The sequence below is a fragment of the Prionailurus viverrinus genome, chromosome A1 (genome assembly GCF_022837055.1).
Source record: "Prionailurus viverrinus isolate Anna chromosome A1, UM_Priviv_1.0, whole genome shotgun sequence".
Classification (NCBI taxonomy): domain Eukaryota; kingdom Metazoa; phylum Chordata; class Mammalia; order Carnivora; family Felidae; genus Prionailurus; species Prionailurus viverrinus.
Window position 1 is genome coordinate 240074553 of NC_062561.1, and position 17814 is coordinate 240092366.

The following is a 17814-nucleotide window of genomic DNA, read 5'->3' on the forward strand; positions in this document are numbered from 1 at the left end:
ACACCCCAGGCCGGAGACGCTCCTGCAGGACGGGCTGTGAGCCTGGGGTTCCCCTGAGATTTCACAGCTGGCAGCCATGTTGAGGGTGCCTCCAGGCACCTTAATAAGACTTCTGACCAGGCGGGCGAGGGAGAAAAGCTCACGTTAACTCCAAGACCAGCATGAGAGGCTCCAGCGCGGGGCCCGCGGCTCGGGGTCTAGGACGCTCCCCTTTCCCCCGCAGGTGCGTTCATCCCAGGAGTTCCTGTCCAGCCTGTGGTTCTGCGGTACCCGAACAAACTGGTGAGCGTGTTTCCCGGGGATTCCGGTGATTTACTTGGGAGTGAGAGTTTGAAGACGTTTCAGGCACCGTTTGTAGTCAATCCCGACATTCCAGAACGCTTCAGTGTTCGTGCGTGAAGTCCTGTTTTCGTGGGTCGTGAGCGGAGGCCCTTCCTGTCTGTTCGGTCTGATGGTTTGATGTGAGACGGGCCCCCACGTCCCCAGGAGCCTTCACTGCCTGTTTACCAGGAAACACTAAAATTAAGAGTGCTTAAGTTCTGAAAGGCTGGAGACCGCAGGAGGGAAAGGAACTAAGTGACTTGGTATTTAATACGCCGCCGTTGTGCGTCTGGCTCCGTGCAGAGGTCTTTGCTTGTGACAGAGCAGAGTAAAAGTGGGGCGTGTGGGGCTCCGAGTGCCTGGTGATCCCGACGGACCCCCAGCCCAGGGGAGGCAGGGAGCTGGACGAAGCCTCAGCGGGCTCTGGTCACAGGCCCCCGTGCCCTCCGCTGCCACCTCTGTAAGAGCATCTCACTTCTGCCAGAACCCCTGCCAGGGGGACGTCCTTGTACCTCGACAGGCGTCGGGCTCTCGTAGCTGAGACTCGTGTCCTTGGGCCCTGCCTGGGCACTGGATGCGCTGGGCTGTTTCTTGACGGAGGACACAGGAGGTGGGTCTGTCACAGCGAGCTATGTCTCTGTCCCACTGTGTCTTTGTGACGGCAAAACAGAAACTCCCCAGTTGCTGGCACGGATGGGGGCAGAGTTGTGGGTGACGTCTGTGGGCGTGAGGGGCCTGGCCCACCTTCTGCCGGACCAGACCCCGTTCCTTCAGGTGCAGACGGACACAAAAGAGGCCCCCAGAGTGGCCAGTGAGTAAACGTCAGAAGCGGAAGCCACGGAAACTGACAGGTGGCACAGTCTCGCGGTACGTGACCAGAGAGGTGCGTGCGTCAGCCGGCGTCTGAGAGTCAGAGAATCTGTCATCGACGTGTAGAATTCTAGGTTTTCCACTTCTTAAGTTTGCTTTGTCAACTTAGTTTAAGCAAATTGCCTTTCCTGGGTTCTTCTAGAAGCATTCAGCCTGGCTGCTTTGCAGTCTCTTCTCGTTGGCCTGTGTCGTCCTCTTCAGCTGCATAATTTCCCGGAAAACCACCACTGACCACTTTGCACCCGGTCCTGTGGGGAGGAGGGTGGGCCAGGGCCATGGGGTCGGCGGCCAGGGAAGCCCCTGAGGTTGGGGTCGGGGAGGGGAGGGTGTTCAGCAGCCTGTGGGAAGGACTTCAGAAGAAAGCCCACGTGGGAGACCGGCGTCAGGGTAGAAACAGGGCGCGTGTCCTCTGACGTCCGTCCCGCCCAGTGCTGGCACAGCAGCAAAGACCGAGGGTGGGGGGCGTCCACAAGTCTCAGGGTGCTGGGCACGCACAGGCCCCGCAGTGGGGGTACAGGTGGGTGTGGGTTGGAACGCACCTCACGCGGTAGGGACCGCTCCCGAGGCCCGCACAAGGCAGGCTCCTGGGCCGTAGACCGAAGCTGCAGGACGGCTTGAACAAGGGACAGGACGAGGGATGCACCGGCCCTGGAGCCGTGGGAGGAGAGGAGTGTGTCTAGAGTGGCCCGGAGGTGGTAGCCACCCGCCTGCCCCCTTGTCCCAGAGCAGACTGGGGAAGAAGAGGGCACCAGCGTCTTGGCGAGAGACGGGCAGGTCGAGGCCAGGACGGAGGGCGGGCACACGCTGGGTCAGCTGTGACTCATCCTGCTCCTTTCTTGCCCCCCAGGACACCATCACGTGGACGTGGCAAGGACCTGGAGCGTAAGTGAGACACCGCGCGCTCTCACGCGTCCTGTCCTCCCCAGAAAGCACAGTGGCCCCTCAAGCGACTGGCCTGCACTTTGGCCTGCGTTGTGCACACGTGGGAACTCTGGACGCGTGACCCGCTGCTGTTCAACAGCAGTTCAGTTCTGCCCCCTGTGCAAACCAGGTGTACAAACCTGGCCCGTTCTCACCCTCCTGGCGTCCAGGACCTAAGTTCGTTGTGGGAAGGTAACTGGGAGTGGCTCTCCTTCCCACTTGCGCCTGTCGGCTCGGTGACCACCGTCATGTCGGACACCTGCGGCTGCTGGGAAGGGGGGGGAGCTGCGGGGACGGCCCCCGTCTCAGGCCCGGGGGCTCCAGGACAGCAGGCCTCCCCACGACGCCAGCATTTGAGCTGCTGTTTGGCGGTGGGAAGGGGCTGGTGGAGCCAGGCCCCCAGGCCTTGCCAAGGCATTTGGAACGGGATGCTGGGAAGACTCCCTAAAGGGCAGCGTCTGCGCCGGCGAGGGGTGGGGCAGGGGGAGTGATAGCGTTGCGGGGGCTGGAGTGTGGAGGGTGGGTGGCAAGAAGCAAGAGGGAAGCTGGGAAAGGCAGGAGGGGGCTCCTCTGGGCTGTGGCGGTCAGGCTTGGGGGTGGCAGTGACGGGGCAGAAGTCGGGTGTGCACGGAGTTAAGAGGGCACTTGTCCACTGTGGAGGGTGAGCGATGGCCCGAGGACAGGACTCAGATGGCTCCCCTTGTCCGACTTCTGCAAAGAACAGGGTGGTGATGCCGGTCAGGAGCTCTAGAGCCGGGCCCGGAGAGGTCCGCGTCACTGGGGACGGCCAGGTCGGGGACAGCGTCAGGTAGGTGAGGTGTCCTGGGCCGGAGGACACTCGGGGGAAACGTGGCATGCAGGGCAAAGGAGAGCTGCAGGGTCGGTGCATTTAGTAGGGACAGGGAAGTCCCCTGTTCAGTAAAGGTAGCCCCATCCTCCTCACTGCTGCGAGGTTCGGGTCAGGCTGAGGGAGGCTCGGCGTCCGCTGAAAGAATTCACTGCACAGTGGTGCCCTCTGCAGGGGAAGGCATCCGGAGGCTCTGCTCCAGAATCGGAAGTAGTTTAAACAAAACCGAGAATCCTTTAACCAATGCTGTAAATCTGTTTGTTCGTTTTAAGGTTGAAAATCCTGTGGCTCACGCTCTGTCAGTTTCACAATCGAGTGGAGATCGAGGTTTGTATAGATGCGGCGTCCTCTACAATGTCATGTCGGGGTTTATAAAGGTAGGAACTATAGTGTTGGCGTCGAGGTCTGCATAGATGCACCGCGATACGGTGTTACGTCGGGCTCTATACAGATACAGCGTCGCACAGTGTTATCCTCTGTGCAGATACAGCTTAGGCAACCTTCACTGGGGTGTATGCAGATACAATGTTGTATTAACGTCTGTACCAACAGATGTGATACAGCGTCTGTGGGTAAAGTTGTATGTTGACATCTACACGGATACAGCGTTTCACAGTCTGTGACTGGGGACTCTACGGATATGAGTTGAGCATTGTTACGTCGTTGTCCGTACAGATGTAATGTCGCGTTGGTGTCGTGCAAACACAACGTGACGTTACCTGTGTGGACGTGGTGTTAGCGGATACTGTGTCATATTTGTGTCTGTGGAGATGTGTTGTACGACGTCGGGGTCTCCACAGACACAGTGTTACGTGTTGTCGCGGCACATACTATACAGTGTCACGTTGTGTCTCAGTGTTATACGCATCTGTCTTGCTTTGTAGCTCTTTAGAGGTACTTCCCGTGGCTTTTCATCAATCACATTGTGTCTCTTGCATGATTTTGAATCCATTTACATAGGATTTTAAAAATCCACAACCGTCTTTTAACACGGTTAGCAAATTGGCGCATACGCGGTGAGTTATGTTTTGGCGTTTTTACGTGGTCTGATACTGGCGAATTCACGTGGCACATGTCTCGTACTGCTGTTTTCTGTTCGATGCTCGGTCGGATCGCATAACCTGCCTCCCGGCTTGCAGCCCATTGGGTGTCCCCGAGTCACGACTCCTGTTCCCTCCACTCTGTTAATTAGTCACAATCGTGCAGCCTGCATGTTTCATCCAAGTGCATGAGGGAGGAGGGTTCCTTTTTAAGAAGGGAACCAATAGGCTAGTCCCACACCGCAGAGTAGGGATGGCCCGTTCATGGCGTGGAGGGCGTAACGAGACAACGTCCTTCCGGTAAAAGTTGTCGTGTTGCACCGAACTTACTGATGAGCCTGGCTTTCGGCCGGAACTCCGGGTTTGTTACTTCAGGAGAACAGAAGCCACTTAATCACAACAGGCTGAAGCAAAGGGTCCCCGGCCCGCATCCGAGGGTGGCGGGCCTGCCCCTTAGAACTTTGTATGTGGCTCGTGTGCCGGTGGCCCGGAAGCAGCCGGTGCAGGGGCCTCGGAGGACCGTGCCTCCGGTGTGAACTCCATTTCACGCCTCGTTTCTGATGTTCTGAGTTCAAAAGACACAATGACTTTTTGAAATCGCTCTAAGTGTCTTTACTCACGCCATGCTTACGGGTGTCCGTGAACACCTGTTGTGACTCCCACGGTGTCTAGTTCATGGTGCCGGGTGAATGAAGTCACGTGATGAGGACTGGTGGGGTTTCGGGATGTCCTTGTACTGTCAGATGTCTGTGATAAAGAGAGAGGGCACAGTGACGCCTGCACACAGTGGGGCGGCAGCAGAGCGTGGGACTCACTCATTTAAAGCGCCACTCACGCGAATGCACACTTCCGTGGGACGGTTTGTCGTAATCTGAAAATGCAGCGGATGTCAAATCTGGTGCTTTTTCATGAGGAAATAGTTTGTCGTGTTACCCCCGACACCAGCTGAGGCCTTTCGAGAGGAAGGCACACGAGTAACTTTTTTGCATCCGTAGAGGAAGATTCCGTGTGAGATTGTCACCCAGTGCGCCTGCAGGCAGGGGGCGCTCCTGCCCAGGAGTCGTGGGTTGTGAGTGTTCACACACGTGTCCGTGCATGTGTGCACGCACACCGTGGCCACTTTGAAGATGGTTCTAACGGAAAGTGCTTTGACAGACCTTAATCGTGTCAGACTTGCGACCGTCACCTCCGGTGGCCTGGTGATGCCCGTGGAAGTAACTCGGCCTTCTCTGTGCTCAGTTCCTTCCCGTGTACAGCCCCTCGGACGAGGAGAAGAAGGACCCGGCCCTGTATGCCAGCAACGTGCGGCGCGTCATGGCAGAGTGAGTGCCGTCCCTCCCACGCCCCGGGCGCAGGCCCCCGCCGCCACCCTGGTGCCCCTGTCACTGCCCGAGGATGGCCCGGGTCTGCCCCTCAGCCGCAGCTTCCTCCTGAGCCCTGGGAGCAAACTGGCCAGTGGCCGTAGGAAAACGGTCTCTGCAGAAGCGAGCGAGGGCCTGTTGAGTGTGCACACGGGCGGGGGCGTGCGTGGCCACTCTTTTCGCACCTCCGGTGGCCGTGGGGTCACGGTTCTGCCTCTGCTTCGTTGCTTAACTTGGTGAATTCAGACGTGTGGGTAGGAACCAGTCAGGCCGGTGCCGGGTCTGCGCCCGAGGGCGAGGGGCCGCACCGCCTGGGGGCCCACGGGGCTGTCCTGTGTGTCAGCTCTCTGTTCACCCGCTGCAGTAGCCGTCAGCCCTCTTCCTCCCTCTTCCCAAGTCTAACCCTGGAAGATAAAGTGCTTCCACCACGAGCGTGCGTGCCCTCGGGGAGTTTCTCGCTTTTGTTTCCATATCCTTCCCGGCCGTTGTGGATGGGGAGACATCAGCCTGCGCCCTCCGCACCCCCTCCCCCCATGTCCCGTCTCCTCTCTCCTCCTCTCTTCTACTCCCCGGCAGCAGGGGCTGCCTCTGTGTGGCCACTGAGGTCCCGGGAGGGGTTCTCAGAGCTCAGGGGCTCCGCGGGGTCCCCGGCGGGAGGTCTGCGTGGCCTTGGAGGCGTTTTCACAGGCACTTTTGCCGAGCTGGTGTGGCCTGGGTGTGAATTCAACCCTGTCCCCTCACTGTATACAGATCGCACCCCTGTGGCAACATACTCTGTGGGACTGTATAAAGCAGAATCCTAACCTGAACACAGGTAAATTCGAACTCCGCGTGTCCACACGCCCCTCAGAAAGCTAGGCTGGGGACAGAGCCCAGCAGATGGCTCCGGTCCCCCTGGGTGCCCAGCCACTGGCAGCCCGTGTCCCTCCCGCTCTCAGAATCCCGGACACACAGGCAGCAGCTGGCCACCAGGATGCGCGTGACTCCAGGCAGGGCGTTCGGTGACACCTTGCTTCAGCCTCTCGGTAAATAATCCCTACGGGATCGAAGGCTTGACGGGTGTGAGTTCTTTTTAATTCCCGTTCAAATAAATTAGCCATTAATGTTGATGAGCATCTCACAAACTCTGCCTGTTAACAGAGGACAAGCATCATACGTCGAGTGGCAAAGGGCAGAGAACCCAGAAACAGGGATGTGGGGTGTCCCCTTCCTGGTTCCAGACCCACCTGGAAACAGCCCGGGACCCTGAGGGACAGTCTAAGATGCTCCGGGTACATTCCGGCTCCTGTCCCCACATGGGGATCCTAGTAGCTGTGGGAGAGCCGCTTCAGAACCCGCTTCCTTACCCACGATCTCTCGTGGGACTGTCTTGCCACGAGGGGCTGTGGGAACGGTGGGAGGTGCTCTCGGTCATTAGGGGAGGGGCCCAGGGTTCAACACGTGGTGAGTTTTCTACCATTGAGGTTTCCTTTAATGGGAGACGCACACTTTTCAGAAGCCTGATGCAATGCTTTAGGATGGCTGAGCCCCGCCTCTGACCTCAGGGCACTGTCAGTCTGATGAGAGCGGCCCCTCGCCACCGTTAGACCAGCGGGACTTCCTGGTGAAACCCCCCCTCGCGGGGCGGTGTCCTCTTGGAGGCACCCGCCGGCTGCCTGGCAGGGGGACCGTGGTAATACTGTGCTAGCCACGAAGCCTGGGGCCCCAGGGTCCAAGTAACTGAAATTTGGGGTTCGCTCATAAGCTTTTCTGTTTAGTGCCCCGTGTGGACTTGACACGTTGCCTTTCTGTGCACGTCGGCATGCTGAGCACCCGCCACCCCGTGGCTCCGGTTACGGGCTCGTGCGTGGCGGGTGCCCGCGTGAGCTTGCGTGAGAACGCCGGTGCAGGCTGTGGGGCGAGGGCTGCAGCCAGGGCTGATGCCCTGGAACCACGCCGCCCCTGCTCAGACCCCCCATCCTCCCCTCCTTCCTCCAGGTGGGGTCCGTCTGTCCTGCTGGGGCCCCACCAGACACCCCCATCTTGGGGGGATGCAGGAGTGGACGGGAGGGGGCACTCAGGAAACCACAAGGGTCCTGGCCCAGAGGGCGGACCTTCCCCAGAGCCTTCCCCAGAGCCGGCCTTCCCCGGCTTCACCTGCCTAAAGGCTGCCGGGTGCCGGAATTGCGAGGGACAGCTGTGCTGTGCCCGCAGGATCCAAAGGGACAGAGCGCTGGGCCGGGTGACGAGCCCCTGAGAGGCGGGCTTGAGAACTGCTCATCTGCTTACTAGAAATTTTCACATATTCGTGTGCTTTAGTCCAGTTTTTACAAGTTTTTTTTCTTGTTTATTTATTTGTGAGAGAGAGAGAGAGAGAGTATGAGCAGGGGAGGGGCACAGAGAGAGGGAGACACAGAATCCCAAGCAGGCTCCAGGCTCCGAGCCATCAGCCCAGAGCCCGACACGGGGCTTCAACCCACCGACCTTGAGATCGTGACCTGAGCTGAAGTCGGACGCTCCATCGACTGAGCCACCAGACACCCCACTTTTTAAGACTTATCAATGTGGGCGTACTTCCGATGTGGACGGTTCATCCTGCTTCTGGGAGTTCTTTGTCAGCCCCCAGCGCCACAGACGCACCGTGGCTTTCTGGTGCGAACCTCTTCTCCAGCTGCCGTCGCGTGGTCGTCCAGTGGGTGTCCCTTCTTGGGAAACGTGTTCTGTCCTTGACGGGCACACCCACCCCGACACCACCTGTATTCATAGCAGTTTCTTCCTGTTGTCGAACTGAAACAGGTTTTCACGGGGCCACAAGAGTACCAGAGAAACGTGGCTGGCACATAAACCTCTTAGACCCAGAGGCAGGGATCGCTGTCCGCAAGCATAGGTCTTGCGCACCAGCCACCGTGCGCCTCACGTGGGACGTGTGGGGCGGCAGGTGCTGCTGCTGTGTGGACGAGGCAGGAGCCACAGGGGAGGGGCCTGTGAGGTGGGGCCGCTGCGACTTTAGCACTGGTGGGGTTTTGGAGGGGTGGGGGGTCCGTTGCCGACGGCCAGGAAAGAAGTCTTGAGACCTCTTCGGTGCCAGAGGGGGATTTCGCCGAAGCGCGGGGACAGGGCCGTGGGCAGGAGGAGCGTGCTGGGGCGGTTCTGCATCTGGGGGTTCGGTTTGTAAAGGACCCGGGAAGGCTGGCAGGAGGGCTCTCACGTGCCCGGGAGGATCCCAGGAGAGGAGGCCTTGCCGTTGGGAAGCTAAGGCTGCTTTCCCCCTGGGGAGGCCTTACCCCTGGGACAGTAGGGGGTTCTGGGCAGGTGTTCTCCTCTGGACCTGCCGCAGGCCTCTGTCCGTGGGCCGCAGGTCACGAGGAAGTTTGACGTTACCTGCCACTTCTTCTGGCCTTTGTCCCCACGGCGCTGTGGGGGGTGATGTGGGGGCTGCGGGGAACGGAGCCTACGGGCTTCTGGAGACGGGGCTGTTGATGAGGTCGCCCTTTCTTGTAATTTACTAAGATGTTTGCAAACCGACTGAGACTCACGTCCCGCAGGACCGTGAACTCTATCGGGTAACCGTGTGCTTTTTCCTTCTCTCAGCTTGAGGGCAGCCGGGAGTGCATGAGGAATGTCACCGTGTCCCACGGGGGGAGGGGAGGGGTGCCAGCTTCGCCCTCAGCCCGCCCCACGCCCTCCCCAGCGCCGGGCTCCCGGGGTCGCCCTGCACAGGCTCCTTGCTGTGCCGCGTGGCGGGGGGGGGGGGGGGGCTGACGGGGTGCCCTCCTCTCCCGCAGGGCCCTGGGCGTCTCGGTGACCGACTACACGTATGACGATTGCCAGCTGGCCCTGGCGGAAGGCCAGCTCCGTCTCCCCGCGGACACCTGCCTTCTCGAGTTCGCCCGGCTGGTGAGGGGCCTGGGGTGAGTCTGCTTCTTCTCACTCGAGCCGTCAGCCCGGAACGGCCCTCCCTCGAGGCTGTGGCGGCTTTGACGGAGCTCCAGTGGTTTGCTCGGCGACGGGGAGAGCTCTGAAGGGCACTGCCGAGACGCCGCTTCTCAGACAGGAAGCTTCCAGAAACTTCTGTCAGGCCCTCGCAGGGGCCCCCACCCCTGCAGTTGTTGGTGGTCAGGCTGGCGATGGCAGTGGGCGCGGAGGGTCCGTGGGGGCCGTCGAGCAGATAGAAGGGCTTGTGCTCAGGGTTTCGGGGGGGTTTCCGAATACCCGCTGCAGACCCCCAGTGCTCGGCGGCGGTCTCTGTGGGCTCCACCCGGAGGACCGTCGCAGCGCGGCCGGCGGCCGCCCCCACTTGCCCGAGGGTGGGTCCCCACAGCTGGCGGGGCCTCGTTCCTGTAGACGCCGGAGGCAAAGTTATTAGAACACTTTTTTTTTTAAACGAACTTGCCTCTTGTTGTAAAAGCGACTTCACTCTTTTCTTGAGTTTTCTAACAGTACGTTCCCTGTTCTGAGCATGCTGTAATTTCACCGAAAAATGTCCTTCCTTCTCTTTTTGTGTAGGTTGAAACCAGAAACGCTGGAGAAAGATCTGGATAAATACTCCGACCGGGCCCAGACGCAGGGGGGACGCAGGGTGGGCCTCCCCGAGTTCGCCGAGTACCTGGGCGTCCCCGTCTCAGACACACTACAAGACCTGTTCTCCCTGTTTGATGAGGTGGGGCCATAGCCCTGTGAGCGGTTTCGAGGCAAAACCTCCAGCTTTTCCAGCTTTTCCGTGTACATTGTTTTGTCACGATAGAAGCATCTCTTGGAGACTTAGGAAGCAGGGCGGGAACGACCCCTCCGCGCCCATCCGACCAGCCCGCCCAGAGTTTTCTCCCGTGCTGTTAAACGCACACAGAAGTCGGACGTTTAAGTTAATGTCTGCTGATAAACGTACCTGTGGTTTGGGGTTTTATGGTGGGACCGCCAAAAACCTAGTAATATCAGTGTCCCCTTCCCCAGAAATCCAGAATTCCCGAATAACGGGCCTGTTTCCCCATGATCGGCACGTGGGGTCGCCACGGACCTCCCGTCCAGCGCGAGAGGACCCCCCAGCACAGCGTCCCTCACCCCCGCCAACCATGCGTCACAGTCGGGTCACGTGTCGTGGCTGGACCGGGGGTCCACGGCCACCCACACCAGCTGGGCCCCGGGAGTAGAGCTGGGAGACCACACGCCGGGAGCGGTGGCTGCCACGGTCGGCCGTGCCTGCCACGCCCGCTCTTTCCCGGATGTTGGCGTTGAGGGATGGACCCCCGTGGCGGCCAGTCCCACGGCAGGCCATGTGCCGAGCAGCCCCTTCAGCCACAAATGTGTGTGAACAGCACAGCACGTTCCACGTGAATATCACAGCGTGTCCTCTGTGGCGACGTGCCACGTTCCGTGCGGCCTGGCCCGTGGTGGGACCAAGGAGAGGCAAGCGTGTGACTCGGGCACGTCAGAGACGCCACAGGCACTCACAGGTCACGGTGACGGGCGTCCTGCTGACGCGTCGCAGTGCGTGGCCCCGTGTGCCGCCGTCACAAACCGGCGGGCTGGCCTGGAGGGTCCCCCTCGCGGAAAGGCCGCTCGCAGCTGCGTCCTGGCCGCGCGCTCCCGTCGTCGGAGCCCCAGCCGTGGCGGTATTTTCACGCTGGCGCTTTGCCACGGTGTCGCGTTGGAACACAGCAGCGAGCGGCGTCCCCGGCACGTGCATCGGGTGGGGACCCGCAGACCCCCTGCCGCGGCACGCGGCTGTTAGGTCTTACTTCCCACCCCGGGCGCCCAGTGGCCCTGCGACGCAGACACTCCCCGTTCCACACAAAGACCCTCAGACCCAGAAGCTAAAGGGCCGGGAACACACAGGCTGAGGGGCCCGAAGTGAACTCACCTGCCCGGCCCCTGAGCTCGCTCCGGAGGCCACCCCGCCTGGACCACGGGCGTGGTGCCATCCCAGGGAAGCCTGTCCCTTCCCTTCGGGGGACGGCAAGGGACCCTTGTGCCCCCACCCCTGTGCCAGAAATCTCCCCGCCCACGAGGCCTCCACCTCCCCGTCCCGGCTCATCCCACGCCCCGTGGCGTCCTGCTCACTCAACAGCAGCCCGGCCCGCAGGCTCCCTGGGGACATGCAACGTGGGCGCGCGGCAGGCCAGGCTGGGTGCCCACCTTTCCACGTGCTCACCTAGGTTCTCGGGGCACGGATGAGAGCCTTGCTGTCTGCTGGGGTTTTCTAGAAGGAGAGCCTTAGGCAGCGGGCACCGCATCGCGTGAACTTTCCGGAGGAGATTCACGTGCTGCTCTCGTAGACTTTGAGAATCAGTTGTAACATCCTAAAAGGGTGTGTGCTGAGGTCACCTTGTAAAGGCCAGTCGGCCGTGAATGTTCTTACAAAATACTCATTTCGTGGGGCGCCTGCGTGGCTCATTTGGCTAAGCGTCCAACTTCAGCTCACGGTCCGTGGGTTCGAGCCCCGCGTCAGGCTCTGTGCTGACAGCTCGGAGCCTGGACCCTGCTTTGGATTCTGTGTCTCCCTCTCTGCCCCTCCCCTGCTCACGCTCCATTTCTCTCTCTCTCTCTCTTTCAATAAAACAGATAAACACACGCAAAAAAATTTTTAATACACATTTCATGTAAGCAGGTAATAGCAAATCAAGTGGAACTTTTTTTTTTTTAAAGTTTATCTTGAGGGAGAGAGAGAGAGACAGAGAGAGAGCGGGTGCACACACGGGAGGGCCCGGGAGAGAGTGAGAGAGAGAATCCCAAGCGGGCTCTGTGCCGACTCAGGGCTCCATCTCAGGAACTGTGAGGCGTGACCTGAGCTGAAGTCCGGAGTCGAACACTTAACTCACTGAGCCACCCAGATGCCCCTAACCTTCCCGTTAATATCCAGGGATTAGCGTTAACACCCCAGCACCGCCCCACACGCGCGCGGAGGGACCGAGCTGTGCCCTGAGGATGTGTCTCTTTCCCAGAGTGGAGACGGCACGATGGATCCTCGGGAGTATGTCGTCGCCCTGTCCGTCGTCTGCCGGCCGTCCCGGACTCTGGACACCATCCAGCTGGCATTCAGGGTAAGTGTGGAGTGCGTATGAGGTCCGTCTGTAGGGACGGCGAGACGCAGATCACATCAGGCCTGCCGCACCCGTTTACGAGCCCTTGCGGTACGGACGGGCTTCCTCTGTGCCCCGCTGCCGTTCCACGTAAGCTCGTGTCAGCCGTCGTTTGTGAAAACGCCCCAAACGTCCTCGATCCATTTCCTCCTGCAGTTCGTGGTCCACACTCACGAGAAGGGCACGGGGTAGGATCTTTGTGAGTTCCGGGGCGCCTGGACAGGGCTGCCCTACGCCATCCATCCGGCGCAGCCCGCACCCGGTCCGCTCTCCCACCGCGGCCTCTTCGTCAGCGCGTCGGCTCAGGCTGCAGAGCGGCTGTGTGCCCAGCGCCGAGCCTTCCACCACATCCCCGGGATTCTGAGAGTCTGAGAAACACCCATAACGGGGTCCCGGCTCACGTGCCCTCACCCGGCCGCCTCCCCAGGACACTGTCAGCTGGGATGGGGCTGGGCCGGCTTCACTCCCCAGAAACACAGTTTTGTCAGGGTCTGAGAACGGCTCCTTGTTACAGATGCACCTGCTATTCTAATTTTTTTTGAAGGTTTTTGTTTTTGAGACAGAGACAGAGCACGAGCAGGGGAGGGGCAGAGAGAGAGGGAGACACAGAACCCGAAGCAGGCTCCGGGCTCTGAGCTGTCAGCACAGAGCCCAGTGCGGGGCTCATACTCACAGACCGTGAGATCATGACCTGAGCCGAAGTCGGACGCTCGACCGACTGAGCCACCCGGATGCCCCCAGATGCAACTCCTATTAGCCAGACTCGTGAGAGCCTGATGTATAAGCCAGGCAGTGCTTGTATCTCAGTGCTGGGGTCCCACTGGACGGGCAGGCTTCTCAGGCCACTGAAGGAGGGGGAGCCCGGGAGAGGGCGGCCCCCGGCTAACGGGCAGACCGACGGTGACCAGCCCTGGGGTGCTCACACTGCGGTTGACAGCTGGTGCCAGCCCCACAGGGACTCTCTCGGTCACTCGCCAGAACCTAAGCAGAAGCTGTTGGAAAAGGTCAGTGGGTCAGCCACCCCCTCAAGGTCAAGCACGGTGGTGGCACATCCATTTCATTGAGCACCCACACAGGCCTCCGTGCTCCTGGGAGTGGGAGCCGTGGGGTCAGGGCCTCTGCACAGTTGGGGGATCGTGGGTGACACCTGCCTCTGCCTGCAGATGTACGGGTCACAGGACGGCTGCGTCGATGAAGGTGCCCTGTCCAGCATCCTCAAGACCGCCTTAGGCGTGGCCGAGCTCACCGTGACCGACCTCTTCCGGGCCATCGACGAGGAGGAGACGGGGAGGATCACGTTTGGTGAGCGGCCCGGGCGCAGGGGGAGGACGGCTGCACTGTGCAGGCGTGTGCCCAGGAGGCGGGCCGTGGGAGACACCATCCATGCTCGCCAGGGCCCCGCGGTGTCTCGGGCTACACAAGATTGTCCGAAGGAAGGTTCTTCCCCAGACCTGGCGGGGATGGGTTAGGCCACTTGGGATCTGATCCCTGCGGGGAATTAATAGGGCCAGACTTCAAGCCCAGGCTCGAACCCCAGATCCATGCCACCCCCGAGGGCAGCGGGCGGTGTGTGCTGAGGCCGGGCCATGGCCGCCCACGGGGGTCCGCGATCCGGGTTCTCCGTGGAGGCGGGGAGCCAGCCCCATCAGGACCGACCGCTGCAGGGAGGGGGTGGGGGGTCGGCTCATCGCTTTCGGCCACGCAAAGTGGGACAGCCAAGATCTTCGGGGACTCAGACCTGAAACCCACCCGCAGGCCAAGGAGGAAGGGGGAGGGGCAGTAGGACCCCCAGGAGGCAGCCCCCTGTGCACACCAGCCAGTGCGCACGTCTGGAAGTGAATGTTTCCTCGCTAAAAAAAACAGTAGACATTTGCTCAGGAAAGGTCATTGTTCGTGTCATGTTTGGATGTGTTTTTAAATTGCGTCCAAATGTCAGACACGTGTGTTGGTTTAGCGTGAGCGTGTGTGTGTGTGTGTGTGTGTGTGTGTGTGTGCGTGCGCGTGTCTCCGCCTCAGGGCAGGTGGTGTTGTCCGGGCGCACTGAGGCGTGGTGATGACGTGCCAAGTGAGCACCTTCCAGAAAAGCCCTCCCACACCCAGGCCTAGAGCGTCTCCAAGCCGTTGGGGCGCCCCGGGGGCACTCCCCACCCCAAGACTGGGTCCCAGGCCTGGTAGACGACGAGGGGGCTCAGAGCCACTCAGGTGATCGGCCGGGAGGGCGACCCTGGTGTCTCCAGCGCGTAGACGGGTCACCAGTGGCGGCTGCCTCGCAGGTCATCAGGTCACGGTGTGGACAATTTGTCCTGCCTCTGAGCCGACTCCTGGGTGAACAGCGGCTCCTTTGCACGTGCCAAGCACCCGGAGTACACCTGCACCTCAAAGACCACGTTCGCCTTAGATTTCCCCAAGGCGGCAAAGCCGAATGGCTCTGAGCCCCGTTCATGCGCAGCCCCCCTCCCCCCCATGGACCCCAGCCCTCCCCCCTCCTCCCACATGGACCCCAGCCCTCCCCTCCCCCCCCACATGGACCCCCCCCAGCCCTCCCCTCCCCCCCCACATGGACCCCCCCAGCCTTCCCCCTCCCCCCCAGCCCTCCCCCTCCCCCCCAGCCCTCCCCCTCCCCCCACATGGACCCCAGCCCTCCCCCCACATGGACCCCCCCCAGCCCTCCCCTCCCCCCCCACATGGACCCCCCCAGCCCTCCCCCTCCCCCCCACATGGACCCCCCCAGCCCTCCCCCTCCCCCCCTACATGGGCCCCCCCCAGCCCTCCCCCTCCCCCCCTACATGGGCCCCCCCCCAGCCCTCCCCCTCCCCCCCCACATGGACCCCCCCCAGCCCTCCCCCCACATGGACCCTCCCAACCCTCCCCTCCCCCCCCCACATGGACCCCCCCAGCCCTCCCCCTCCCCCCCAGCCCTCCCCCTCCCCGCCCACATGGACCCCCCCAGCCCTCCCCCTCCCCCCCACATGGACCCCCCCCCCCAGCCCTCCCTCTCCCCCCGCACATGGACCCCAGCCCTCCCTCCTCCCCCCACATGGATCCAGCCCTCCCCACACACATGGACCCAGCCCTCCCGGGAGGGTGTGAGATGTAAGCTGGTTGCCCATGCAGAACCAGGCATGGCGGCCCCAGGTTCCAGACGTCTGTCCCCCTGTAACCCAGGTGCCCGTCTTTTCAGCCGACTTCCGCAGGTTTGCAGAAGCGTTTCCCGACTTTGCAGAGGACTACCTCTACCCTGACCAGACGCGTCCTGAGAGCTGCCCGCAGACGCCCCCAGCTCCAGCCCCCAACGGCTTCTGTGCTGACTTCAGCCCTGAAAACTCGGGCGTTGGGAGGAAACCTTTCCGGAAGAAACTGGACTAGGATGAAGGTTTCTGGCAAGATGAGGCGTCTCCGTGGCCCAGTCACCACCCGCCTCCACGTGGCCGTGCGCCCGCCGGCCTCAGGCCCATCCACAAGACTCGGGCTCGCCACCCTGCTCCTCCGTGGACAGCCCCGCGTGAGGGAGGCCGCGTGGCCGGGTGCCTGTCCCCGTCGCCTGGACCATCCTGGCTCGTTTCCACCAAGGTCTCTGCCACGTCCCCGTTCGTGTCCCTTCTCGGCGGCTCGCCCGGCGGACGGGCCTCCACGTGCACGCGCGACACACGCTTGAGACCAGGGCGCGTCACGCGCGTTTCCATCCCGGCACAGACCGTCCGCCGACCTTGGGGGTCACAGGCTGGCTGGGCCGCATCTAATTTTAAACGTTTCTGTATCTGTGGGCGCTCGCGGGCGTTTTATAAACTTCGTTTAGATACTTCGGGAAGCTCACAGTGTTTTTTAAAAAAAAAACAAAACTTGTTTTCTACTTCATTTTTCCTTTCAGGGCTAGAGGATATTTATTTACGGGCCCTTTTGTGATCAGGTCCGAGGCTGTGTGGGGCTTTGACTTCAGCCTCTTGCCGGCCTCTCTCCACCAGGTCCACCCGTGTCTGGGTCCCCCACACACGTGGCCCAGAGCTCCCATCTGCCTCTTTAACCCTTTTCAGACCCCTCTTTTCTACAGACGTTACCAGCCTGGTGTCTCCGTGTAACGGGACGTGATCTGCCTCCCCGTGCACATAGCGGCCTCAATGGTGGTGCTGGGCCGGCAGGGGGGCTGCCGACGGGCCGGGCCCGCTGGGAGGCCGACCCTCGTCCCTGCTCCCGGTGCTGGGTCCCACGTGTGCAGGGGGAGGAGCTGTGGGGGAAGGGAACCGTGTGCAGACCGTGGGAGCCGGTGCCTGGGGGACAGCCCGTGCGGATGGCAGGAGGTCTGGGGAAGGCTGTCAGGCCTCTGGTGACCCCGAGGGGAGGAGCACAGCCTCCAGACGCAGGAAAGAGAAGGTTCCTGTCGCCTTTCCCCCCCGGAGCTCAGCCTGGATCACTCCCTGGACACACAGCTGGAAACCTGTCCTTAAAGCACAACATAAGCCCCGCGGTCTCCACTCCGTTCCCTGAAGCAAAGCCTCTGGGTTTGCCTGGGGGGAAAGTTCTTCTGAATTTCTAAATAAGTTGTATTTTGTTCTTGGGCCTCTGCGTAGGAAGTGACCGCCAGGCCCGAAGTACAGGAAAAAGCGTTTGTAACCTCCCCAGGAGTTCTCGGTGCGCATTTCCATCCACGGCCACGGCCACGAGTGAAGGAAAAGCCCCCCGGCCTCGGCTGTGCCCCCTCCCCGACCACACCAGCGTGACAGTGCCAGCTGGGCGCCCGTGGTGGCCAGACACAGCCTGGCGGTTCACGGCGATCAGTTATGTGACTGTAGATGCATAAAGTTTTGTTTTTAAGAGAGAAAACGTACAAGTGACGGATGAAGGAGGTGAACAGACTAAGATATCCCGAGGGGAGGCCCCTCCCCGTCTGCGCATGAAGGGCTGTTTGAACGGAATGCCGGGCGCATTTTCAGGAAAAAAGCCTCTGATAAGCAGACTTGGGATGGATGTTTGTTCCTCCTGCGCTTCCGTGCGGCCTCGCACCTGCGGGCGTTCAGAACGTGGATATGGATGGACCCCTTTTGTGGGAGGTGGGGACGGAGACGACGGGGGCCCCGCGGGGACCGGGGGTCCGGGGTGGGCTCCGTGAAACAGCTTTGGTCTCCACTGGAATGAATAAAGTGTAAAGTCGTACGTACCTGAGGACGCGCCTTGTCACGTGTCGTTCTTTATTGGAAACGCAACCGCAGACGGTTCTTGGGCCACGACCGAGAGCCCGTCAAGATGGGGTTTTGGGGGCATGTTTGGAAAGCCCCGGAATTGAAATTCTGTCGCAAACGCGCTCCTGCCGGCCGGGGGCAGCGGCTGACACCCCGGGATCCCAAACGTGTGCGGCCGCCCGCCTGCCTGGTGGGTCGGTTCCTGAGATTTCGCAAGCGCTCCGC

At 61.2% G+C, this 17814-nt stretch overlaps 1 protein-coding gene across 1 annotated transcript in view; it reads left to right on the forward strand.

Annotated features, from left to right (window-relative positions):
* The window catches only part of LPCAT1 (lysophosphatidylcholine acyltransferase 1), a 45473-nt gene extending 27901 nt beyond the window's left edge, over nucleotides 1-17572 (forward strand). Inside the window, exons 6-14 of the mRNA XM_047852968.1 lie at nucleotides 224-282; nucleotides 2039-2073; nucleotides 3232-3286; nucleotides 5239-5321; nucleotides 9125-9250; nucleotides 9846-9999; nucleotides 12278-12376; nucleotides 13579-13717; nucleotides 15597-17572. Coding sequence (XP_047708924.1) covers nucleotides 224-282; nucleotides 2039-2073; nucleotides 3232-3286; nucleotides 5239-5321; nucleotides 9125-9250; nucleotides 9846-9999; nucleotides 12278-12376; nucleotides 13579-13717; nucleotides 15597-15781 — 935 coding nt within the window. The 3' untranslated portion in view covers nucleotides 15782-17572. The remainder of the gene's footprint in view (nucleotides 1-223; nucleotides 283-2038; nucleotides 2074-3231; nucleotides 3287-5238; nucleotides 5322-9124; nucleotides 9251-9845; nucleotides 10000-12277; nucleotides 12377-13578; nucleotides 13718-15596) is intronic.
* The last annotated feature ends 242 nt before the right edge of the window (nucleotides 17573-17814 follow it).